The sequence below is a fragment of the Drosophila takahashii genome, chromosome 2R (assembly GCF_030179915.1).
Source record: "Drosophila takahashii strain IR98-3 E-12201 chromosome 2R, DtakHiC1v2, whole genome shotgun sequence".
NCBI lineage: Eukaryota > Metazoa > Arthropoda > Insecta > Diptera > Drosophilidae > Drosophila > Drosophila takahashii.
This window is the reverse complement of record NC_091679.1, coordinates 32,976,404-33,002,947: the sequence shown is the minus strand read 5'-3', so window position 1 is coordinate 33,002,947 and position 26,544 is coordinate 32,976,404. Positions and strand designations below refer to the sequence as shown.

Below are 26,544 nucleotides of genomic sequence, written 5' to 3'. Positions count from 1 at the left end.
TTGAGAATATGCTCTGCAGTAAGCTGTATAAAATGTTACTCATATCACGCTTTCAGTGTCTGCCCCTCAGTTTCATATATTTTATTATTATTCACATATATTAGCATTTTTTCCATAAATGTATTCCTCAAAAATTCAACTTTCCTTTGAAATCTAATTTATTTATTTATTCTTTCAATTGGCCAATGACACATTCGAGTTGCCAAACTAACCCTTAAGTTGGGCCATCTGCAAACTGATTTATAGTACCATTATCACTTAATCCCGCCCCAAATCTCCTCAATAGAAGTAAACCAGAACAATTTATTTACCCTCCGCTCATTTGTATGCACTGCACGAAGCACTGACTCAACTCGGTATTCTCCCTGAAGAGATTCCTCGCTCCTTGGGGGAAAACGTACGCGAAATTGAAAAAAATGGTCTAGCTCCGTGTCATTTTTGTCAACGGCAAATTGGCAGCCCGGCTTAAATGAAGTGCACGATGGGGAAGAAGTGATGCGAACTCAAGTGCACGGCAGGGAGTAATTAGGTCCCTGTCCTTGCCCCTGTCAATTTGCAAATAATGCGAATAAACGATTTTCGCGAACGGATCCTTGGAATTTATGGCCAGCAATGCATAATGTGGCATCATCAACGCTGCCGCTTGGCACAGTGGCAATAAACGTCAAACAATTGGCCATTTAAGCGACTGGGAATGCCGGAAAGGCACTCATGTCCATGTTGAAGGCTCCGTTTTTGGTTCGGAAACCTTCTGCCCTCCTGCTGAGCGCCAGAATTTATGTGCATTTTTATTAAACTGTTTAGCTGGAGCTGCTGCCAGGCATATCCACGTTTTTCGGCCCCAGCTGAAGGTCTCAGGCAACCAAAAATATCTTTGTTTTTGCGCTTGATTAGGCTCTTCCGGGGGAAATTAAAAACAAACGTTGTTTATCCTGGATAACCTGATGGAACATTGGAATAACCTGTAAGCCTTAAGTAATTTAAGAGATTATTATAAAATAATTTTACCACGTTTTTCCAACTACTTGAACGAAATAAGGAGTTGTGTTTTGAAATTAAATTAAAAGAGATAAAAAAAGTTAAGATAAGATAAAAGTTTGTAACTGCAAAATATAAAAATTTTTAAGTTTTTATGGTTTCTATTTAGGAGACAACATTTTTTATTTTTGCCGGCTTTTGGGTTTTTTAAAGTTCTTACCTTATGTGTATATTATTTATCAAATAAAAACACCTCTTAACGAGGTAAAAAACTAGTGACGATCGCACCTTCAACGTACAAAAGTTCTGATATCAACATTTGTGACGAAAAATTATTACACTCGTCATTAAATACACTTTCTAATATTTTCTCATTCGGCCCGCCCTAGCATACTATTTTAGCCTTTTTACTTTCATAGGCATTTTCTATTGCAGCGTGCCGAATGAGAAAATATTAGAAAGTCTATTTAATGACGAGTGTAATAATTTTTCGTCACAAATGTTGATATCAGAACTTTTGTACGTTGAATGTGCGATCGTCACTAGTTTTTTACCTCGTTAAGAGGTGTTTTTATTTGATATCAGAAGTTTTTGTTTGTTTACATTTGCTCTCATAGGAGCTAATATATACATTTAAATTAAAATTGGTCAATCATAATTTGTAAGCCATTGTATTTAAACAAATAAAGTTAAAAAGGCGTTTAAGTATTTCAAAATACCTTTTAAACGAGGTTTATCATATGTCGGTACCTTTAGTAGTGCAGAACTTACAAACTAACGAAATTTAGCTATTTTTAGCTTTTTCCCGCTAAAGTAGCGGCTTTTTCCAAAAGTCGTAGAACAAAAGATTCCTATATGGATTTCTTAAGTGCAAATTTACTGATTCCATGACCCTAAAATACAGTTCGGATACCCTCCCACAAAATTCAATACTCAGGGAGCGTTAATTGCTCGAGCTGGCAACAGTGGCTATTTTCGTATAAAAATAACTTTTAAACGTGACTTTTTACAGTAATGTGTTATATACCAAAATTTAAGGAATCTCAAGGGCTATACAGTTTAAGGTTTTAAAAAAAATCGTTAGAGCCGTTTTTGAGAAAAATAAAAAAAAGCTAAAAAAAAAGTTGTAAAAAATTGTCTTTTGTTCATATTTTTTTAACTATTACATTTACACAAATTGCATATAGAAGGCGTTTATAGCATTTAAAAATACCTTTCAAACAAGATGCAGCACAAGTCTGTAGCTTTAGTAGTATAGAAGTTATGGCTTTCCGAATTTTAGCTATTTATAGCAGGGAACGTAACTGTTATAAGTTTTATTTTAAAAATCACACTTTAACAGTTATTTTCTGATTTGTAAAGTAAAACTCAAAGAATAACTGTTATTTTTTGAGTTTTATAATAAAAGTTGACAAATAACAGTTATTCGTCGTGATCAAAATAAAACTCAAACTTGATTTATGGCGATTTTGTGGGTAAACAAAATTTTAACAAAGTATAGGTATAAAGTATGCGCGGTTGCCTTTTTTAACAAATTTTTAGTAAGTTATAAAAAGCACGGGTATTATGTTTTTTTTAATTATTTCATTTTTTCAAAAATGTCAAGGGAATAACTGTTATTCATAAAAATCAAAAAATAACAGTTATTTTTTGAGTTTTATTATAAAAATCAAAAAATAAAAATCATTACGGATTTGTAAACTACAATGGCTAATAAAAATTGTGGTGTATTTAAAAAATTTTTAGGACCCTTCTAAGTGCGTGATTTTTTTGTATGAAAAATTTACAATAACAGTTATTTTCGTTCCCTGATTTATAGCTGTTTTCCCGCTAAACTAGCGAGTTTTTCCAAAAGTGGTAGAAGAAAAGTTTTTTATATCGATGTGATGAACGTCATATCAAATTTTCAAAACATAAAAAACATGTTTTGGACAAACTGACAAACTGACAAACTGACAAACTGACAAACTGACAAACAGAATTAAATTTTCATTTTGGGAAGACGAAGAAAATCTTATTTTTGCTATAACTTTTGAACGGAGCGTCGGATTTCGACAAATGACCCCTCATTCGACGGGTATTTTCAAAAGGAATACAACTAAAACATTGCGAGGGGGCATTTATCCCCACCGGCCCCAACAGCTCCAAATTTCGAAATTTTCACTTTTTTACTTTCACCGCTCTCTCTCCCAAGCCAATTGATTTTCTTAAAGTCTTGGTATGCAATCCTGTTAGTTTTCGCAATACCTTTCGATAGGTGTATTATTCATTATGATCGGACCATCACAGTAGATTTTCATTTCTTCGTGTATATATAGTAGTCGCCTTCGCACACTCTCCTGGTGCGCTTCGTCACTACATGGACTGCCGTCCATAGTGATTGGGAACGAAAATGTTTAATACAATTTGTCCATCATTTGTAGATAGGTCTTCATACAAAAAATTATAAGTTTTAAGACACACTGCATTATTTATAAGAAAGTCTTGTTTTTAATGAAAAGGAATTCCTGGTTCCACAAGCCCTAGCAACCCCGAATCCATGCTCTCTGGAAATCAAAATAAAATGAAAGCTGAGCTTCGAAGGACTTTTCTTTGATGCATGCCATAACTGGAAAGAAGCAGTGCGGAGCGGAGCGGTACACTTTAACCGTTAGGTGGAAGACAATCAGAAGGACACACTCACGCGCACACACACACTGCGCTTTTGAATTGCACTGAAGCGGAACGAGCGCAACGACCGGCAGAGAAAGTAAAAGCTGAAGCGGCAGTGAAAGGGAAAGGATGCGAGAGGTGCGAGAAATGCGGGGGCAGGAGGAAAGCGGAGGAAGCGACCGACTTAAGCGATTTACTTTGTCTATTTTATTGGACAAAAGCCTGCGTCGACGCGCAACAGTTTTATCTCTATCTTTATTTTTATTTTCATTTTCATTGTAGTTTACGGCGCGAGGCAGCGGACTGTGCTGTAAAAGACCCTTACCGCCAGGACCTCGTTTCATCACTTATTATATTATGGCATCGCATCCCCGCTTTCGCGATTTTACTCATTGACCAGATATTAAATATTATTAGATCTTGTGCTCCGGAATTAATAAATAAAATTATATTTTTTAAGTGATCTGTATTAAAGAATTTAAAAAAATTAAAAAGATAGTGTTAATGTAACGTTTTCCAGTTCTTTAAAAGTCATTAAAAAATTAATTGTGAAATATATGTGTTTAAGATTTGCTTTATAACTTTAATTAAATCCGAATTAAAGTTTTATACTTTTTTCTGAAATAAAAACCACAGTGTATTAACTCTCGAGCTTTAGAATTGCTAAAATTTAAACTCGTTTTTCCGTGTAGCTGAGCACTTCTTCAGCTTAAAGGGAGAGTTGTAAAAAATCATGAGTGCTTATGCGAGGAAGCGAAGGCAGAACTTAACATTAAAAATAAATACCCCAATATACATATATTTCGTATGGCACTACTAGATGTCCGTCGAAGGGGGACATTCACCTGTCCCCCACGGAGTGGAATCCATTTGGAGGACGAGAGTCGGAATAATTATTTCATGCGCGCTGTTTGCATTGGGAATAGCCAAACTCCAGTGAACCAAATGGAGAAGGTGGGTGGAAATCGGAAGGACTAGAGCCTGGCCAATATGCATGGCTCTGGCTAGTGTGCGTGAAAGTTTTGTGGTGTAGCCGCAAAATGTTTTTGCTGGGGGCTGTAAAAAAGTTGTAAACTTAAAGTTTTTACCTTTTCGAGACCAGCAAGTTTTTGTATGAAGTTTCTTCTAATGGATCTTAAACATTGGATTCACCCCCTATTGCCGCTACGCCCCTGGATCTCTGATTCTCACTCAACCATCACGTTTGCTCTATAAAAGCAGCTTTCCCCAGCGGGAACATTCCTCTGGAAAATAACATATTTTCAAGAGGTTTCTCCATACAAGCGGAAGGGACAAAACCTCATTCACCCCTTACATTTCTTCCGTCTCTGGTTTCAAAATACACGGGGGTGACACAAAAAGTAAGGGGGAAATGAGGTTTCTATGTGGTTTTCCTAGGGAATTTACATTTTCCCTACACCGTCGCCTGCTGAAAGAAACAGGATTTCCAACACTTTCTGCTAAAAGGAACAGGATTTTCAGCACACAAAGAACCACCTTCTCACTTTCCCGGTGGGTCGCCGTGTGTTTCGTGTATATACGTACATATATGCATACGTTTTCCCTCTTTCTATTTGTGTATTTTGTTTGTGTTTATTAGTCGCCTGTGTGTCTAGAGATTGATGGCATGTGCCAGAGGATTTTTCCCAGCAGATTCGCTTTAAATGGAAATCCACCTTTTCAGAGCTTGTAAAAGTCTTTAACAATATGTATTCACTCTTGTAAGCAAACATTTCTTTATTGTTTTTGGAATTAAACGAGAAAATTTACGGCCCTGTTTAAATATAAGTATATTTGAAAAGTTTTCATTAAAACTTCAACTTTAAAGTCGACACTTGAAGTCGAGTTGGCAAATCACTTAAATACCAAGTAGAATACTTGCAAAAGTAAGCCAATCTTTAAATAACTTTGTTTCATTTTACTGAAATCACAAAAAATACATATTTTTATTACAATTATATTGATACTACTTTCAATGGTTCTCCTTTAATTAACAGTTTTGCTTGGACTTGAAAATAAATTTTGAAATCATTGAATCCCGTTGCTTGAATCATTTTACAAATATTTGAGGAATCAATAAAAGCTTTTTTATTCTTTAGTTTTATAATAATTTAAAAAAGACAGTAATATATTTTTTTCACATTTAAATGTTATTGTGTAAAAGTTTACTGATTTATTTCATGTTTTTATACCCGTTACTCGTAGAGTAAAAGGGTATATTGTATTCGTGCAAAAGTATGTAACAGGGAGAAGGAAGCGTTTCCGACCCCATAAAGTATATATATTGTTGATCAGGATCACTAGCCGAGTCGATCTAGCCATGTCCGTCTGTCCGTCTGTCCGTCTGTCTGTCCGTCTGTCCGTCTGTCCGTCTGTCCGTCTGTCTGTCTGTATGAACGCTGAGATCTCAGAAACTATAAAAGCTAGAAGATTGGCATTTTGCATGCAGATTTTAGGAGTTCCTACGCAGCGCAAGTTTGTTTCAAAATGGTGCCACGCCCCCTCTAACGCCCACAATCGCTAATTTACGATTTTAAAAATTTTAATATTTTGGAAAAGTAAAAATGCAGTTTTATTGTGTTTATCAATACCTATCGAAATGTAGAAGAAATTTTTCAAATCGGACCATTCGTTAAAAAGTTATGCGTGATCAACGTTTTCTATCTCTATCTCCATCACCCTCGCACTCCCTTTACCTGAGTAACGGGTATCTGATAGTCGGGGCACCCGACTATTACGTTCTCTCTTGTTTCTTTCTTCAAAAGCCTGTTTTCAAGTACTTAAGCCATAAAAGCGATCACATCTCGGGAACTGCGGTTGTAAACATTTCACACATCGACGGACTAGCGATCTGGCTCTATTTTTTATAGTGGCTCATTTTAAATTTGTTTTTATTTTGGTACATTTTATTGCGGGTCCCCTGGATTATGTAAATATATAGGTATTTATTTTAGTGCTCGGTTCTGAGCGCTTCCTTTTTTATTTCGCTCATTTCAGCTGTGCGCTTGACTGGGTCCGTAATTTATTTGATTATGGATGGAAATGGGAATGTAACGCCAGCTGGGGAATGTGGAGAAGAAAACTAAATTTCCTCAGCCCGCACTCTAAATCATTGAAGCCAGAAAATGGCTTAAATTGTTGCCTGCACTTTGCATCTGGGCGACTGCCAAATGGCACACAGCTGTGAAATAGCAACACTTCGAAAGGATACGTGAAAGGACGGACAATGACTGGCACACAGAAACACATACCCATAAACGGGGGGCAACAGATTGTTTGTTTAAGTGCTCGAAACTGGCGCCACGTGCAGCTGCCAACAGCTCCACGGGCCATGTTTGCATTTTGAATGAGTTCCCGGGCCGAGGAAGTGCAACAGGAGGAGCTCACCTGCCCACCTGGCCACCTGGGAAGCAGGTTAAATATTTAGCCCGGCCGAGAGACTCACTTAGCTGATAAATCCACGCCGGTTGGCGGCACAACAATGAAATTAGGCGTAAGCGGAATTCATCCGAAGATTACACTTCGCGAGAAAAGTAAAGACAGAAAATTCAATTTATTATCTGAGGTTTCATATATTTATCAGTTTTTGAAATAACTCTTAATAGTGTTGTAATATAGTTTCGATCATTATTTTGTTGCTTCAAACCGCTCATATTAAACTTAAAGATTATTTGTTAAATTTCTATTAATGTAATTAAGGAGCAATATATGTTTATGTTTAAGTTAAATGGTTAATTTCTTATAAATAGTAAGTAATCTAATTAAAAACTACATAAATTCTGAAATATTGCTGATACTCGGAGCTCGCAATTACCAAAACCGAAATATCTTTGCTTATCTTCCTGATACTTTTCGCACAGTGCCTATCTCGTTTACCAGCTTGCAGCTAATTCATGACAATATTCAGCGGCTTTTGTGGCTTTTATGAGCCCAGGCAACGGGCCAAACCATATGCATGTCATTGCCGTCCGTCCGTCCTCCTGGCCCAAATGGCCATCAGCAGCTCATAAGACCGAGGGATTCCGGGCGAGGAGTGGCCAAGTGCCAAAGCAGTTAGTGGCAGCAAAAAAATGTGGCCAACGGTGGGTGGCATTCACATTCATTATGGGTGCTCGGGCGGAAGCGGAAGTAACAGTGTATGAAACAGACAGATAGCGAAGGAATGCGAGAGGGTCCTGGCAAGGAGAAGAAGGACCAAGAGCAGGGGCGAGGACATCGGGCAACCACAGGTATTAGGTGCACGAGAGCAGCACAAAATAGACATGAATAAGAAACGCACTTGCTAAAGCGTAACGATTTCATCGTTATCGCGTTAGGACTGTCAACGCACAGCCCTATATATTTATTGTATATATAAATTTGCATTGAAATTGAGGCAACACAACGGCCAACGAAGTGTGGCAAACAGATTGGCAAGGACCCGGCATAAATAACTTAGCTCAAGGAGTTGATTGTTTTGGGGTAGAAATTGCGGTTGTCTTTGAGTCTTTAATGTTGGCCAATTTGTAAGCCGAACCCATTTAATGGCAGACATTGACAGACTGCTGGAATAAGTTAAAAGGGAATTTCGAGGTCAAGAGTTGAGGCCAATTAGAATGTTTTGCCAGAGATATTTTACAACACAAATAGTTGAAAGGCCTTTCAAAGATTTTATTTGAATAAAATATTCTAGTTTTGTGTATGGTATAGTCATTTATTGATAAGATTATGATGGACTAATGAGCTTATGGGCTAAAAGCAATTGTAACTGTCATCTAAAATTATTCTGGTCTAGAATTATAAAATTATCTGATAGTCAATTAAAAGAGGTAGAACATTTGCCATACAAAAAGCTTTACTAAAACATTGTAACAACATTTTATCAATAAAAAAATATTTAATGACACAGATAAGATTATCATTAAACGCTACATTTAAATTGAGCTGGCAAAGTCTCTGAAATAAATTGACCAACCTATTTACCGAAGTTTTAAATTATAGGGCCAGGGAGTGACACTCGTTTACAACTTAGACTCGAATGTTAAATTATTGGGGTCACTTGGCCGGCACATTTTTCAACTTAAAAAGTCTGATAATAGTTCACACGAAGTTACAAAAAACGCCCAAGGAGGATATTTAAATAATGTATATACCAAAGAAAGGAATCGGGGTCACCAGCAGTTAAAAACCACAAACTTTCGTTCCACCACCCACTTCCCTAATCATCCGCCATTGAATGGCTCATTTTTAGAGCTTTCCTTTCATGCTTATCGAGATCCTAGTCGGCTGATTTATAAGCTGACAATTTAGCCACTCAACGGCATCCTCTTCTTTCGGCCCGGAACCAAGGACACTGTTCATAGCTTCATTATCCGGCGGAGAGAGAGAGAGATCAGCAAGGACATGGACAAACTATGCGAGCCGATGATACTAGCTGCGTTTTATTACGCCGCAAAATATACATCTCCGCCCGTTCGGGCCATTATTTATATTGTGTTAAGCACTTTGGTACATCCTAATGCCTGAGCCAAACTCCAAACGGGGCCAAAACGAAACCAACCAGCGACCAAGGAGCAGAGGCCAAGGACACATGTCGCGGTGATGGTGGCGGTGACGTTGGGACAGGAAGCGCTGATTGGAGATGGATAGAGATAGAGATGGAAATAGTGACAGAAATAGAGGAAGCGCTCCGCAAGGACATCGTCGGCTGCACTGGGCAACCAGCACGGCCAGAGACATTGGAACGTGTCTAAAAGCCGTGAAAAGTGCACGTAAACCCGCAAATTGCCGCTAATAGAGTGCAAACAGTTTCGAGCAGGATGTTGCCTTCGAAGAAGGATGCTGCGATTGGAGGAAATTCATTTAAAGCCAGGGCAGCGGAAAATTGCATTCACCGTGAAATGCTTTTGACAGCCGATTAGATGAGCGCCCCCAAATCGCAAATATCCTGCGAATTCCCGCTCGACGGAATTTCTTATTAAAATATGTCCTTTTGGAGATCCCTTAGACATACTTTCCCTGCCACCGAAAAACTACATAGTTGGCAACCCGTTAAACCGCCTTTCACCCCGTTGAACGATTTTTGAGACAATTTTACGCTTGACACAGTAGATGGATTTGGGCAAATACCTTGTGCAGAAATTTCAGCAAAACCCACATGAGCGGCAACAAGTTTCGCCTTTATGAGTAACTTTTGCTTTCGACATACATAAAGCAAAACTTCAAGCCTGTTGATGAGTTTAGATTTTAACCGAAGTTGGCTAGCTAGCCCGGTGGCAATCTTGAAACTTCCTGACAGGGTTTCCTTGAGTGGTGTACACGCGGCGTATGCGTAACTAATTCAGGTGCTCTCGAGTGGTGAGTTTCCCGAACGTTTCCCCTCCGCGAAAAGAGCAAAAAACACGCATGGTTAGAGAGTGAAAGGGAGAAAGCAGTCAGCTGCTGGTCCGGAACTTTCTCTGTTTTCTTTTACTATCTGGGCTTCACTGGCAATGTTAATGCTAACATTAAAAGAGAAAATAAAGAGCTTTTCCTTAAAAGAGAAAAAGCTCAAAGGAAAATCCTTCCGTGTAGATATAACAATTTAAAAGCAAAGCATTTAAACTTCAAAGCTTTTACATAAACTTTACTAGGCCTCAAGCACAGGACACAACAAATTCAATATGGTAAACTTAAAGCCTCTGGTTCAAAACTTTTTTAGAACACTTTTAAATAATGGTTATGAACTCGGGATTCATGTAGGAGAATCCAATAAAATCATTCTGGTCCAGATTCATCATGAAAAGCTTATCCGTGGGTGTCAAATCCGTTTTCTCCTTGGTAAAGGCATCATCAAAGTTGCTGATGTCCTTGCGGTGTTTCTGAAATATGTCCAAGAATATAATGAAATGATTGTTTAGGGCCAGGTTTAGGTATTGCCTACAATCTTTGGTTTAATGGGTGGCTCCATTTCGCCAGCCTCTGCCTTGTCCCAGTCGATATCCCGGAAGAAAGGATGCGTTGTGATCTCCTGCCTGGCATAGCGTCCTGCGCCCAAACGATTGTTGGGTTTCTTGGTCAGAAACTTTGGAGCAACAAGACATTACAATAATAAGTCATGATAGGTATTCGAAATCCAATACTCACGCTGGTTATTATATCCATGGCCTCTACGCTGAAATGCTTTGGAAACACGGCCTTCTTGTCCTTGATGTTCCTGAATACAGCGTTATCATCATCTCCTTCGAATGGAGCCTGTCCTGCCATGAACTCGAAGAGCAAAACACCGAAGGACCACCAGTCAGCGGCGATGGAGTAGGGATCGTAGCTAACAATCTGGAGTTATAACGAAATTATGGAGTCTTGGCACGAAAGTTTTACAGCAGATTACTAACTTCTGGCGCCATATAGTTGGGAGTGCCACAGAAGGTGCGCGTAGACTGGCGCTCGGTGACGCCCTCCTTGCTCAACCCAAAGTCCACCAGCTTTACATGTCCTTCGCCGTCGAGCAAAATGTTATCCAGCTTCAGATCTCTATAGATAATGTCACGCTCGTGGAGGAAAAATAGGGCAATAGCCACTTCCACTGCATAGAAACTTGAAACAAGAGAATATATTATGGTTTTCCGAAAAGGAAATTCTTTGAAATATAATCTCACATGGCCACGGACTCCTTGAACCTTCCGTACTGCTGCATATGATACATAAGATCGCCACCCTTGCAGTATTCCATTACGAAGAATAAGCGATCCATGGTTTGGAAACAGGAGTGCATGGAAACGAGGAATGGCGGACGACCGGAGAGAGCTAGAATTCTCTTCTCATTCATGGGGAGTTCCATGTCGTCAGTTTGGATAATGACATCCTTTCGCAGGACCTTCACGGCATACAGCTCATCGGTGCCACGACGCTCGGCCAGCAGGACCTTGCCGAAGGATCCCTTGCCAATTGTTTTGACAAAGTTGAAGTCGGCAGCTCGAATCATGTCGCGTTTGCTCATGTTATGCGGCATGTCCTTGTTGTCCATGCGACGCTTTTCATTCGGACGGCGATCGTGCTGGAAGTTAGGGATGTTATTTATGTGGATTATCTGATTAGGATAATAAATTTTCTCACCTTCACTTCATCGCGTAGTCGAGCTATATCGTTGAAGGCATCCACACAGGGTATATTGTAGTGTTCACCCTCCACTTGCGAGAGAAACTTGTACCAGCCATCGACGGGCTCCTTTTGCAGCTCCTCGAGACTGAACGAGAATGAGCCCATAAAGTCATTGCGAGAAGTTCGATCCCAATCCCACACCTCGATGAGCAAACGCTTGTCACGATCCTGCGGTTGCAGTTCACTAATAGTTAAGAAAGTTATTACTAGTTTTGTAAATCGAATACACCTAAGATGCTGCTAATTTACAAAGTAAAGGTCTCATTGAAGACTGGATTTAGGTTCTTCTGAATGGTCTTGGTCTTCTTCTTGGTGCGTCCCGATCGATCCGGATGCATTTGCACTGCCACATAGGGATCGCTGAAGCCATTGGTGTCCATGGGAATAAGGTTGGCCGCCTCTTTGACTGCATTATGAAATTCCCTTTAACCGGGAAGTATGTAAAGCTTAAATCCTAACCACTTACTGTCCACTTTCAAGTTGTTGCCCTTGAGCTCCACGTAGAGCAGTAGTTTGCCTCGCACCTCACTTATATCCGCTCCGCACATCGGAGGCACCGTTTCCTGGCACGACTGGTGCACATTGAGGTTGCAATCTAAAGTACTTGGGTAAATAGAGCTTATAGAGTTTTTATCCCACAACTCACTTTCGCACTTTACACCCTGATGGGCCACTCCATGGAGCAGCAGTCCGCACTCATCGCAGAATGTTGGTGTCGTATAGGTGGTGGAGATCCAGCCGTGCTTCACCTTGGCACAGTCGGCATCGAAGTCCGTGTCCTTTCCAGGACACTTGAACACCACAAACTTGCAGCACTTCTGATGGATGTTGAAGCGGCATTCTGGGGAACCAAAAATGTGGTAAGATCTTATCGCAAAAGAAAAAAAATGCCACAGAAATCTCTTATGATTGTGGATTTGGTGAAATACTTGTTATTAAATTACTTCTTTTTATTTAATGGAAATTTTCGCAATTTGTTCAAAACCAATAGAGATATCTGTGACACCTTTATTATCAATATTGACCGATAATGGACTTTAAAACCTACCCTCGCACTGAAAACCTTGCTTGCCAAAGCCCCTAATCCCGGCACGAATCCGCGAATGCAACAATGCAAAACGGAAGAACAGCGCAGAAAAAGTGAAAGAAAAACAACGAAAAGTGTGTCAGCAACGCGAGCACTAATTAAATTAACGATGGCGATGTAAAAGTGCCAGGAAAAATCGAAATCAGAACTGCTCACCAGATGAAATCCTTGCAGTGGCCGCAGTAAGTCGGATTCTTGAAGAACCGCACTCCGAACCGATGGCCATTAACCATCTCGAGACCCTTACGCTTCATGGCGCCCTTTCGCAATCGATTCTTCATATAGTTGACGATATTCGCCTCGCCCGTGATCTCCAGGAGGTTTCCCGGTCCCTTGGCAGCTCCGGCAGCTCCTCCAGCCGGTGGAGCCTTGGCTCCTTGAGGAGCACTGGGTGCCGAGGAGGGAAGCACAGTGGCTCCCGGTGTGGCAACAGCAGCCGCAGCCATCACAAGATTAAATTAGGGAAATGCACACCGAGTGAACTGAAAAAGCTGACTCAGACCGCACGCTCTCAAGCCCGTCCAACAACTGACCTGGTCGGTCAGGTGGAGACCCCAAAACAAGCCACCGGGCAGCCAACAAAGTGCACACACAAAGTTGAAGGCGAGAAAATGACAAAAAGGTATGAGTACAAGACGCAGAGACCTGGCGACAGCAAAGAATTTCTAAAATGACTAAAATTCTACCCTGTAAACTAAATTGTTATTAGATAAAAATTATATAGCTTTAATAATACAAATAAATACTAGAGTTACTCCGAGTTAATTAGTATATTTAAACCATTTTCATAATGACTTCTAGTTGTAACAGTAATATTACAAAGTCAATGTGGATTTAAAACTGTTTATATACATTACATATTTCTCCTAAGCAAGACAAAGCCGATAAGCCCATAAACTTTTAACTGTTAGCAATAAATAACTAAAAGAAGAGTATATTTGTTTTTCAAGTGATTTAAAGCCATAAAATATGTAAGGTTTTAATATAATAACTTTATTAGAAAACCATTGAACAAGTAGTACGATAAAAAAAAAATAAAGACATCTAAAAAGTCAGTAAATTAGTACCAAATATAGCTGCCAAATACAGCAGTGCAAAATGAATCTGCAATAAATATGAAAACCGAACTTCCTAAGTGATAATTTCGCACATAATATTTATAAAGCACTTAAATGAAATTGCATTATTAAACCCTTTCCATTAAGATTTTAAATATTCAATCATTAATTTTTTTCATAGCTATGTACGCATCAATTAACTATGCTCAATTATGGGACAATTTAACATAATTTCATTGTGCCGTAATTAGTGGGAGATATTTTTATTATAAACAAAAACCAGTAATGTGAACTATAGTATAAACGTAATTGGTGTTTGGTATTTAATATATGGAAAAACTAAAATCATTACTTTTAAAGTTGCATTTATACATACATTTTATAAAAAAACATTGCCAACTCATTATTCTGTTTAATGGCATTAGTTGTGACGACTAACTTGCGCAATAATAATACAATTATAATTGTAAGGAATTCTCAGGTACCCCTTTGGGGTAATCAGCACTTAATATCCCTTGCTCCATGCTGATTCGGTTAGCAGTGCCCCCATCACAAGAGCCTCCCAGGGCAACCCGCTCGATGGCTGCCTGTCAATCGAACGGAGGACCCAAGAACTGGCAACTGAAAGCCCAGAGAGCCAAGAACCCTCGACTGCGAGCCCTTACCAGCGATAAGTGTAAACAGTTTGGGGAAGGTCAAGAAGGTGCTTACCTGGCCAGAAGACAAACATAATCATCATCATCAGAGGCATCGCTCCGGACAACTGCAGTGGTGACGTCAATGCAGGAGGGGCGGGAAAAGTGGGCAAAGGGGGTTTGTGATGTGCGGAAGCTTGTGTGTGACTATTGTCGATTGAGTATTTATACTCTGTGGCAGTTTTGATTAATTTATGCAATTGCAGGCAGGGCAGGTTTTCCGTAAAACCCCCACACCCACAGCTCGCCGCCCCTGAAACCCAGCTGGCTTGTAGTGCATGGGGCTAAAAATAGAAATAGAAAACGCAGAATTGAGCACAAAGTGCACACAGGACACAGAAGGACACACTGGCTGGCAGGGCAAACAAAGTGAAAGCGGTTAGCTGAAATCCAAGCCGAAACAACTCAAAACGCTTGAAGATGGATGAAATGGGTTGGAAAATGCATTTAAGCGGAAATGGAAGAGCTTTGTCAGGGAAAAATGTCATTAGATCCAACAGCAGGTCCAACAGAAAGTCAAATTATCTGCAACTGCAGCGGCACGCGTATCTGTATCTCAGAAGTGCACTCAGTGAGTCGACAAATATGCACTCGGAGATTGCCCAGAACAACTGCACACCTGTCGGTTGAAAAGGGATTGAAGGGGCGAGAGGGGTCTGCAAGCAGCGGGGAATTGCAAATAGATTCCGTTGCCGTGGCAGCTTTGGCTTTCAATTTACGTCATCATTTCCATGGCGTCGCCAAACAATTTTCCCCTCCATTTTTCCCTCCTGGCCGTTTCACAAAAGCAGGCCAAGCCACAAAAGAGCCAGAGAGCCGGCTCTCTCCGTATAACACCTCTTGTTTGGCTTTACTTCCAGTTATTTACTTTGGCTTTTCCCTTATTTTACTTTACTTTACTTTGGTTTCGTTTGCTTTTAGCCTAGTCTCTGTTTTTCGCCATTTCAACATTTGGCAATTCCGCCTGGCTACTTGTTAGCCGACTGTGTTCTTTTTTTTTGACCTGCGCCCTTAACACCTATTGATCTGCTGCGCACCTGTCGTGAGTTACTAACTGTATAACGACCTTTGGAGCAGGGATTTTATGATCGCAACTTGGGGGAAAGTCTTTGGATTCAAGTTTGGATCATTGTAAACCCTTCTTCATTTATAATTTACAAAATAAAAATTAATAAGTAAAGGTTTTTATTTATGTGAAATTTTTGTAATACCAATCTTTAAAGAGAAATCATACAATATACATAATAATGCTTTTAAGGTTTCTTAGTTCAGTATATCGAATTATGTTCAATTAAATGGGTATTTGTTGACACTTTATATTTCTAAATAAAAATTTAATCAAACCCAGCTTTAAGTGTTATAATTATAAACGCAAATTGTAGTTTCACTAAAATTAATTCGTTTTAAATGCATTTTAAATAAATATCAAAACCAAATAAACTTTGGCAAAGAACAATTAAGCAAAATAATTAAAATAAAATTGTCACCCAAATGTGGACATCAGCAAGTGACGATAGATAACATTTTAATAGCCAGCCCCACAAATTGTTCTGCTAAAACGCGCCCAATATCCAAACTATTTGACAATTGTTGTCTCTTCCAAATGCAAATATTCGGCTAAACTGCAAATCACACATACACACATATCGTGGTAAAAACCGCAGCAATTAGCCAAACAAGGGGCAAATGGCCGACCATAATTAACAGTGGCACATAAAGTTGAGCGGACACAATTGTGCGAGCTGACAAAACCGCAACAAAACGGCCAACTGGACAATATCCATTGACCAGTGGGGATGAGCTGGGAAAACTGCCCCCGAACTTTGTGATTTGTTTATACGGCTCTCAGCAGTGTCATGACGTTTGGCCCTGCGAACGGAGAGAGGAAATGAAACAGCAGAGTGACGGACTAAACAACAAATTGGCAACATGCTCGAGGAAGGCGGCGAACGGCGAACGGGTCGTATACGCAATCTGTTATACCAAAAAGTCGCCGGCAAGGGCTGAAGAGCGCCTGCGCCGTCCAGCCAGTGGGAAAACTATCCCAAAAACTGGCTCTGGAAAATCCTTGCAGCCAGTCGCACTCGCAGGCGCTACGGGGAAGGTTGTTCGAAACGGCAGCATACGCCGCGTATACGTAACGTGGAAAAGGACACGATTATTTCGTGAGTCGAGTGAAGGTGTACGGCTGTCTTTTAACAAACACTGCAGTCGCCACCCATTTCCTGATCAATTAGAAAATCAAACTGAACGACTGACTTACCTGTTTCTCGAGCCAAACTTATTCGATTCGTGCAAAAAACGGCTGGCGTAAACAAAACGTGTCCGAGGCACTGGAAGACTATCATCTATCGCTCTGCTCTGCCTGGAAGTTGCGTCAGGCTCACGCAGCTTCCAAAAAGGTTTCGTGGGAAACTGTCGAAGCTGCCCTGCGACATTCACCGTTCTGAGTTGGCCCCAACTGCACGTGGGCCAGCTTTCAGTTTCGGTGACATTTCACCCCGACAAACACCAAAGGCAGACTATATAGAATATACCATAAATAAATTCAAAACGGCAGCCCCTAATCAGAGAGGCAATTTTACCCATCCTCCAGTGCGTGTCGAGCCCTGTGATTCGGCTTTTGTGCAACATTCTACCGTGTAATTGAAATTAATGATCATTGTGTGCGGGTGGCTCTGTAATTCCGGTTCCGCCGTTCGCAAATAACTCTAATGCCTTGCATTGAATCTTAAAAGAATCGCGGCACTCTGCTTTATTAAAGTCTCACCCTGGGGACGAATATCACTCAAAGTTTAGCGAAATTCATCTTGCAAATGTGTGATGTGCGACAGCCAGGTGTGAAATATTGTCCAGGGAAAATAGCGAATGTGTTTTCCTTAGAGAATCAAGTGAGATCCACTCCCCAGGGCACTGATCTATTTATTTATTTGTGTTGGAAAATATATCAATTTGTTTTCACAAGTTTTTTATTTTCTTTTCCTTAATCAAACCAGTATATCAGTTATTTTGTTCCTATGATTTAACTCTATTTTGTTCTCAGAAAACTTTTCTTTTTCCTCATTTAATTTGATTAAAACCAATATGGTTCCTAACTATGCTACATCCCCTTTGGGTAGCATAAAATATAGTTTAATTAAAAACACCCGTTTGCACCCAGATTTGCAATCATCGAACTCCTTTCACAGAATGCAAAATTGATTGCAGCTCATCAGCAGCAATTTAGAAAACAGAAAACAGCATGCGAAGGAAAAAGAAAAGTGTGATGATAGCGACAAGGAAGCCCAATCGACTTTAGTGCCAATAGTGCCGTGCGAAATGCTGTTAGTGCCGTGTTGTTCGTGTTCATGTTGTGATTACATAATGAGACGCTGCTGAAAGTCAAAGTCAAAGGAGAAGTTGCCCAGTCGCCGAGCCAAGAAAGCCAGCAATATCTCAACTTGCCGCAACTAACTCAGCCGAGCCGAAGCAGAGGGAAAACATTCGCAGAAGGACGGGCCATCCATCCGCAGGACCCCGAGGAGCGAAAGGAGCCGGAGGATGCCCTTCGGCCGCAAGTCCCCGCTGGAGGCTCTGGCCCTTCCCGGCGTGATGCTCGCCTACAAGTACAGCCAGTTCCGCCAGCGCCGCCGGGAGGCCGCCAGCCGACGGGTCACCGAGCGCGAACTCTCGGCGCTGCACCATAAAATCGTGAGTACAAATGGCGAGCATCGAAAAACAAAGTCATTTCAACACCCCAGCGGCTGGGTATATTCATTTTTCTTAGCCCCTAAAAAAGGATTCATGATTAGCACTTAAGGGGGTATTTTACGATGTCAGTAATTTTCTCTGACTATCTCTCACTTCCTCTGGCAAAGAAGCTGATATTTTCATATTTTGACATTAAGAAAAAAAAACCGGACTCACCTGATATAGTTTTCTAAATGGTTTACCTTTTTCACGTTAAATATAAAATTGAAGTTGCCTGATACTTGGCTATTTGATTTAAATGTTAACTATAAAATGTTTAAAAAATAATTTAAATTTTTAAAGAAATTGCAAAATGTGTTCCTTAAACCTTTAGGAAAAGGTTATACAAGTTTACATAACATTTTGTTAATAATTATTTTTGAAACACAAAAAATTACATATGAAATTTTCTGTATGTTAAAATATTTTCATTTTCATTAATTTGTATTGGGGTACAAATTGGGTTATCTTTATTTGTTTGATCTACAAATGCAAGTTTTTAAAAATATATACTTTTATTGAAAAAATCAAAAAATTGGAATACAGGGTATTTATCCTTCAGCCTCCGAATTTATTCTTCCTTTTTGTTTATGTACCGGTTTGGTTCTTTCGGCTTCTTCGTTTTCGCCTTCGCCTGCGACCCATAAAACGTAACGCAATAAAAGAAGCGAAACGGAAAAAACAGAGGCGGGCGTTTATCAAAAGCAGGCGAAAGGCGGTCGAAAGTCGGGCATCATTAGCCGCATGGGGCAATGGTAAAACACCCACCCACAAAAAAACACCTCGGCTCTTGAGCCTTTTTAAAGTGCCGCTCTTCCTGCTACTTGTGTTCTGTTTGTTTTGGCTCCGGCCTCTCACATTTACAGCTGGCAAATAGTTATAAAAATAAAAGGCACACACAACACATCAAACACATCAAAACAAGGTGAAGCTCTCGGCTAAGCTCGGCTTGTCATGGCCCGCAAAAGTAGGCAATAAAAAACGCCATAACTTGTACGATAGTTGACATGTGTGTGTCGCTCTAAACTTATTTGCATTTTAAGGGTCAATAAAAAGTGTTCAAGGAAGCAGGAAGGCAGAGTCAAAAGAAAAGTTTTACAATCGAGATTTCTTTGGCCATTTGCCGTAACATTTGGCTATTTTTATGAGATAGATACTTCGATCTTGGCCACAAAAAGAGCAAGATGACCATTAAAGATTGTCATTGCGGATAAGCCCCTAAAATAATTCGGCACAGATTTTAAATAAATGCATTAATCGCCCCACTAGTACTTTGTCCAAAATAGTTAGCATCATTAAGTTTTCCAAGCATATGAACAGCATTATGGTGGAAAATATTAAGTTATAAAACCCAACTCATTTGCATTTGCTACAGGACCGAAATGTGCAACGCGGCCGACTGCAAAGTGCTAAGTTCACTTGGGATTTTACGAGACTTGTTTAAAATTTATGACTTTCAAAGCCATAGACGGCCACGCCCACTTGCCAAACACACTCATACCCAGTCGCCCAAACATCCACACTCTCTTGTCCGCACTTGGGCACTTACATAAGAAGAGCAGCAGCAACAACAATTGCCAAGTGCACAAACAGGGAAAAAATGCTGGCAGTACTAAGCCGGGCTCAACTGTTTTGCATAAAATCTGATGCGTGACTGTAATTTCTCTACGGCGACCTTGAAAAGCAGCTCACACACACTGCCACACACGCACACCAATACCCCGATACATTAGCAAAAATGGGCAAGCACACGAAAAATGCTTTTATGCAACATTAAAATTCACAAAAGCCTGACCAGCCTGCCTTTTGAAAAATACTTTCTCAATTAAATGGCCCTTAGTTGGCAATTTCGCTACCACTTTTGGCTGGCTGAATAGGGAAGTAGGGCTGAAATTCTGAGTCAGAATAATTACATAGAATGTGAACCTTTAAATAAAACCTATCAAAGTGGTAAAACCATTTGAATAAATTAAAAAAACTATTATTTATTCGTGGCCACTTTACAAAATGAAAATATGTCATGGATTCGCAAACTTCATAAATAAATTAAGGTTAATGTTTTCAAACTAAGTCAAGCTTAATAAAATATATTTTCTAGTTTAGTTAAATATTATTTGTTGTTTTCACTCAGTTGAGTGATTACTACCTTGAATTGTAAAGATATAAAACAAGTATATATTTATTTATAATCAGGGACCGTAAATAATCATTATTTGAGATTTTTATTTTAAAAAGACTACTGTGATATTTTGTTTTAAACGTCAAAAATAACGTTCTTTTTACTCTTGTTCACAACGTATATGCATTTCAACAAATTTGGAAAGCAAATTAACTGTTATTTGTTCATGTCTATAAAGTGCATAAAAACCAGTTAAATTGTTGATTAAAACTTGTAAAAACCTCAGTAGGCCTTTTAAAATAAAAATCTCAAATAATGATTATTTACGGTCCCTGTTTATAATTCATTGTAGCTATAAGTTTAAAACTTTTGAATTGTAAAGATAAAAAACAAGTATATATTTATTTGAAATTCACTGTAGCTATAAGTTCAAAACTTTTGGTATCGAGAGGGAATTGGTAGCGCTTGGATATAAATGGATTATTTGTAAAAGACCTTTAAATATATTGTTTAATATTTGTAAATTGGCCATTACCAATCGAAATTTTCCACATTATCAACTGATAATTCGGTATAAAAAGCCGTTCTACTTTCAAACTTAACCAACTGAAATAAGTCAATATGAAGTCCCCTCTGGTTGTCTTGGCCATGATCTGCATCGCAATACAATTACCTTACAGCCCAAAAGGCGGAAAATGATGACCAATGTGCGATACAATTGTAAGACATCAAAACGATGTAATTTACCCCAATAAATTATGAATAAATAAATTTTCTGGCAATTAATTTTCACCAAAAATAGTTTATTCCAATAATTCGATCCAAATAGTTTGGAATCAATTCCAAATAAAAAAGAAGTCAGAAACAAATATGCATATTAAGTAAATGTATCCAAAAAGGAATAAAATAATTAAGTACATTCAAGATAAAAAAAAACAGTTAAAAAATGCATTTAAATTGCACTTTGGACTTTAATTTTACTTGCAACAAAATCAATTTAACGATATAATTAAACTGTAATGAGGTTATATCCATTGCGAATTGGAGTGTTCCACTTTTGCTACAATATAAACCCTTAAACTGCATACTGTTGGAATTTGGAAAAAAAATGGAGCTACCGCTATCCAAAATGAAGTTATCACTGGTTATTCTCTCCATTCTGCTTATACAAATGTGGTGGGGGAAGAAACCAACGAATCAATAATAAAGAAATATTTCAAAAAATCTAGTTTCCTATTAACTTTAATTCAATGTATTTAAAAAGTTCACCTGTTCAGATCAGGACTTCGTAAAAATCTGATATATATCTGTATCGAAATTCGATGGTTATGCCAAATAAGCTACAGATCCTGGTCATAAACATGTTCCAAAGAACCTGACACATACCACAGAAGTATTCCGGCTGAGCCCAGCTAAGCCCATGTAATCCCGCCGAGAAGAGGACCCCGCACTTGTACACCCATGGAAATCCACCCACACAAAGGCGAAACACGCACACTTGGTGTCGTTTCGTAATCCCCAAAAGTATGCAGCGACAAAATTGTCATTTACTCCGTGCTGAGAGGACCGAAAGAAGCGGGACCCGAAAAACGGGGCGCAGAAGCGCGCCTTTCGCGATATGTTATTAATGCAAATACGCATAATATATAACAAGTTGATTAGCTGGGCGCAAGGGGAATACGGCTGGAAATGGGGCGAAAAATGGGACTGGGCTCGAGCAGACAATCCTTTCGGCGGCTAAAAGGAAAATGCTGTCAAAACTAACCCCAGCCCGGAAAAAAAGTCGCGTGACTATCCAACATCAGGGCGAAAAAACACGAAAACTGGAAAACCCAAAGCGAGACCTCAAAGACGGACCCCCAACTGGACATTTTCGGTCAGGCAAGGGAAATAAAATTTATAATTTACTTTGCAGAAAGGACAGCGGGCGGAAGTTGTCACCTGGCGTGGCATTGGAAATAGGTGCAAATTAATGAATCCTCAGTCTGCGGCAAAGGTCAAGCTCTGCCCTTTGGCTGCTATTTTTTTCTTCCCCCTTTTGCTGTGAGCCCAAATTGAAATGTAGCCAAGCTGATACATGATTATTAGCTGCTGCTGCAGTTCCTGCATTTCGAATGCCCTTTGCATTTTTCTCTGTCTCCGTCTCGCTCCCTCCCCAGCTGCCGCTTGACCTCCCGCCAGCCGTCTCTTTCTACGCCCCCCTTCTATCCTTTGTGGGTCTTTAGCAATAAATGACCGCACAATTTGACTTGGCACTTGCAACGTGCACACAAAAATTGGAAAAAAGAAATCCAGCTTAGTCATCCGAATGCCAAAACAGTTGCTTTGGCCGACACTGGTTTTGGGCTTGGCTTTGGTCTACGGGTTCCTTTTGAGGTCCTTCCTAAGTCGCCTTGGCATTGGCTGGCGGTCTTGAATGGGGTGTGGTGTCAGGCTAAATTGAGTGAGTATATTTCGATCCTACATCGTACCACATCGAAGAATATAAAGAAAAGTAGTTATTTAAAACTTATATTGTTTTAAACATTGAATGAAGTTCAGGAAGTTTAGTAATTTTTTGCTATTAAGGATATAGAATAAATACAATATTACTGTAGGTAAATAAAATCCATTGTTCCGAAATTTCATAGCTCCACCAGTTACCAATAGGATTCTTCAGTCGTCATATAGTTACAAAAAATAAATCCTCCTTAGCTATTTGTGTACTAAAAAGACTTTATCTTGTTAATCTATAATTAAAATGTAAATAAAATTAATACAATAAGTTTATTCTAAGATATTTAAGGTTAGAGTAAGATACAAAAAATGTTGAGCTTTTATATCAATTTAAATGAAAGGAAATCCAAAAGAGGGATATACCTTAAGTACCTCCCCTTTTTCGTTGCTCTTTCTTTGTGGTCAGCAACACAAATATTTGCCATTGCATTTTACCACCCGCCCGGAATCGCTTGACCATAAATCAGACACAAAAAGCATTTGAAAGTAATTCCATTTTGAGTGCCCGCTTTCCGAGTGCTCGACATAGCGCCTTGGGTGTCGTTTCGGATCAGTTTGCCTTGCACTAAACCAGCGCCAATCAGAAGCTGTCACTGCCACCTGGCCACCTGGCCACTTGCCCCTTTTGCGCCAGCGATTTCCATGGCTGGACACTTGAAATGAATCATTAAGATCGGGCATTAGTCAATTTGATGGCCTCTGAGCCATTGCCATTTAGCGGGAAATGGTCATTAAAGAGAACGCGGAGGTTCCTGGTTTTGGCACGCAATGCGGGAGCCGGATATCCGCTGGGTGGCTTGGCCCAACTCCCCCTTTCCAAGAAGTAATTGAACTTTTGTGTCGCAGCAGACACGCAACTTTCTGCAGGATAATGGCAAACGACAACGACGCCGTCTCCCTGAAATACATTCAACTTTATATGCGAAAATGTCAGCGAGTGCTTCCTTTGTCGTCTACGAACTTCCGCTTTCTTTTCCCCGCAACTCCTCCCTTGCAATTAGAGTGCATTAAACTTTAGTGTTTACGCATTGGTTTTGTTGTTCCCTTTGTTGCTGCCAGATTTCCTTGGGCCATCACGTGCTGCACCGAAAGAAGGGTTGTTTCCACCCATCCTCCGTCTTTTGGGGCGCGGCCATGCATTAGCGCAGGTCACGCGATGTCTGCACCATTATACTATATGTATACATATATGTACAGGACTAGCTGGAATCAGGGTATCACTATGGACGGCAGTCCATGTAGTGACGAAGCGCACCAGGAGGGTGTGCGAAGGCGACTACTATATATACACGAAGAAATGAAAATCTACTGTGATGGTCCGATCATAATGAATGATACACCTATCGAAAGGTATTGCGAAAACTAACAGGATTGCATACCAAGACTCTAAGAAAATTAATTGGCTTGGGAGAGAGAGCGGTGAAAGTAAAAAAGTGAATATTTCGAAATTTGGAGCTGTTGGGGCCGGTGGGGATAATTGCCCCCTCTCAATGTTTTAGTTGTATTCCTTTTGAAAATACCCGTCGAATGAGGGGTCATTTGTCAAAATCCGACGCTCCGTTCAAAAGTTATAGCCAAAATAAGATTTTCTTCGTCTTCCCAAAATGAAAATTTAATTCTGTTTGTCAGTTTGTCAGTTTGTCAGTTTGTCAGTTTGTCAGTTTGTCAGTTTGTCAGTTTGTCAGTTTGTCAGTTTGTCCAAAACATGTTTTCTAAGTTTTGAAAATTTGATATGACGTTCATCACATCGATATAAAAAACTTTTGTTCTACCACTTTTGGAAAAACTCGCTAGTTTAGCGGGAAAACAGCTATAAGTAGCTAAAATTCGGAAAGCCGTAACTTCTATACTACTAAAGCTACAGACTTGTGCTGCATCTCGTTTGAAAGGTATTTTGAAATGCTATAAACGCCATTTATATGCAACTTGTGTAAATGTAATAGTTAAAAAAATATGAACAAAAGACAATTTTTTAAAACTTTTTTTTTAGCTTTTTTTTATTTTTTTCAAAAACGGCTCTAACGATTTTCTTTAAAACTTTAAACTGTATAGCCCTTGAGATTCCTTAAATTTTGGTATATAACACATTACTGTAAAAAGTCACGTTTAAAAGTTATTTTTATACGAAAATAGCCACTTTTGCAAGCTCGAACTACTAACGCTCCCTGAGTATTGAAATTTGTGTGAGGGTATCCGAACTGTATTTTAGGGTCATGGAATCAGTAAATTTGCACTTAAGTGTTTCATATAGGAATCTTTTGTTCTACGACTTTTGGAAAAAGCCGCTACTTTAGCGGGAAAAAGCTAAAAATAGCTACATTTCGTTAGTTTGTAAGTTCTACACTACTAAAGGTACAGACATGTGCTATACCTCGTTTAAAAGGTATTTTGAAATACTTCAACGCCTTTTTAACTGAATTCGTTAAAATACAATAGTTTAAAAATTATGATTTATGACCAATTTAAATTTAAATGTTTATATTAGCACCTATGAGAGCAAAAGTAAACAAACAAAAACTTCTGATATCAAATAAAAACACCTCTTAACGAGGTAAAAAACTAGTGACGAACGCACCTTCAACATACAAAAGTTCTGATATCAACATTTGTGACGAAAAATTATTACACTCGTCATTAAATAGACTTTCTAATATTTTCTCATTCGGCACGCTGCAATAGAAAATGCCTGTGAAGGGAAAAAGGCTGGAATAGTTTGCTAGGGCGGGCCGAATGAGAAAATATTAGAAAGTCTATTTAATGACGAGTGTAATAATTTTTCGTCACAAATGTTGATATCAGAACTTTTGTATGTTGAAGGTGCGTTCGTCACTAGTTTTTTACCTCGTTAAGAGGTGTTTTTATTTGATATGGTATATTTATAAGGGGGGATTTTTCAATGTACCCAGCAGACGTTTACCTTAATTGCATTGATTGAAGCATTTAGAGTGGCCAGTCGATGTAGAGCACGATACGATATGCATATGTAATTATTTTCGAAGGTTTTTGTAAGTTACACATTAGGATTATAGTTATGTACAGAGGGAATTTTTTGTACAAATTGGAAAAGAATTTAACTTATTTAAAGATTATTAATTTCTGTCATATTACAGTTAACTAATTTAACATAAGCCAACCCCAACAGCAGCATCAGTTTTTAAGGTAATTATACCCTTGCAGAGGGTATTATGACTTCAGTCAGAAGTTTGCAACGCAGTGAAGGAGACGTTTCCGACCCCATAAAGTATATATATTCTTGATCAGCATCACAAGACGAGTCGATCTAGCCATGTCCGTCTGTCCGTCCGTCCGTCTGTCCGTCTGTCCGTCTGTCCGTCTGCCCGTCTGTCTGTTTCTACGCAAACTAGTCTCTCAGTTTTTGAGCTATCGGGACAAAACTTTCGCAAAAGTCTTCTTTCTATTGCAGGTAGTATATATGTCGGAGCCGACCGGATCGGACAACTATATCTTATAGCTCCCATAGGAACAATCGGAAAAAAAAAACTTTAAAAAATTCTAGCTTCGGTGTTTTTTGAAATATTACCTTCTACTTTTGGGGATGTTATTTTTTAAATGTTTCTGAATTTCGAATTAATTATTTAAAAAATCGGACTA

General features: G+C 39.2%; 2 protein-coding genes across 7 annotated transcripts in view; one reads left to right on the top strand and one right to left on the bottom strand.

Moving 5' to 3' along the window:
- Positions 1-10,206: 10,206 nt before the first annotated feature.
- inaC (inactivation no afterpotential C) lies at positions 10,207-20,480 on the bottom strand. 3 transcript variants are annotated; one of them, XM_070212221.1, is made up of 13 exons: positions 20,464-20,480; positions 14,605-14,872; positions 12,992-13,317; positions 12,797-12,828; positions 12,395-12,589; positions 12,215-12,343; positions 11,998-12,154; positions 11,704-11,932; positions 11,247-11,644; positions 10,983-11,184; positions 10,735-10,923; positions 10,532-10,672; positions 10,207-10,469 (listed from the first exon to the last, which is right to left on the bottom strand). In XM_070212221.1, the coding sequence occupies exons 3-13, from the start codon at positions 13,279-13,281 to the stop codon at positions 10,317-10,319; spliced, it is 2,115 nt and encodes a 704-aa protein (XP_070068322.1). In that variant the 5' UTR covers positions 13,282-13,317; positions 14,605-14,872; positions 20,464-20,480; the 3' UTR covers positions 10,207-10,316. The 3 variants fall into 3 exon arrangements, with proteins under 3 accessions (XP_070068322.1, XP_070068324.1, XP_016999458.3); XM_070212223.1 differs by lacking the exons at positions 12,797-12,828; positions 12,992-13,317 and having other exon boundaries at positions 20,464-20,479; XM_017143969.3 differs by lacking the exons at positions 14,605-14,872; positions 20,464-20,480 and having other exon boundaries at positions 12,992-13,478.
- The window catches only part of LOC108060679 (uncharacterized), a 26,144-nt gene continuing 16,084 nt past the window's right edge, over positions 16,485-26,544 (top strand). Inside the window, exons 1-2 of one of the 4 annotated variants that reach the window (XM_017146477.3) lie at positions 16,485-16,753; positions 17,749-18,278. In XM_017146477.3, coding sequence (XP_017001966.3) covers positions 18,129-18,278 — 150 coding nt within the window. In that variant the 5' untranslated portion in view covers positions 16,485-16,753; positions 17,749-18,128. Of the gene's footprint in view, positions 17,480-17,707; positions 18,279-26,544 lie in introns of all 4 variants that reach the window. The other 3 variants (XM_017146479.3, XM_017146476.3, XM_017146475.3) reach the window with 3 other exon arrangements.

Excerpts from the sequence above, each read along its gene's own strand:
- inaC (XM_070212221.1), bottom strand. The coding sequence starts at position 13,281 with ATGGCTGCGGCTGCTGTTGCCACACCGGGAGCCACTGTGCTTCCCTCC. Across the intron at positions 11,645-11,703 it reads GACTACGCGATGAAGTGAAG|CACGATCGCCGTCCGAATGA; the intron begins GTGAGAAAATTT and ends CCTAACTTCCAG. Across the intron at positions 11,185-11,246 it reads TTCAAGGAGTCCGTGGCCAT|TTTCTATGCAGTGGAAGTGG; the intron begins GTGAGATTATAT and ends TCTTGTTTCAAG.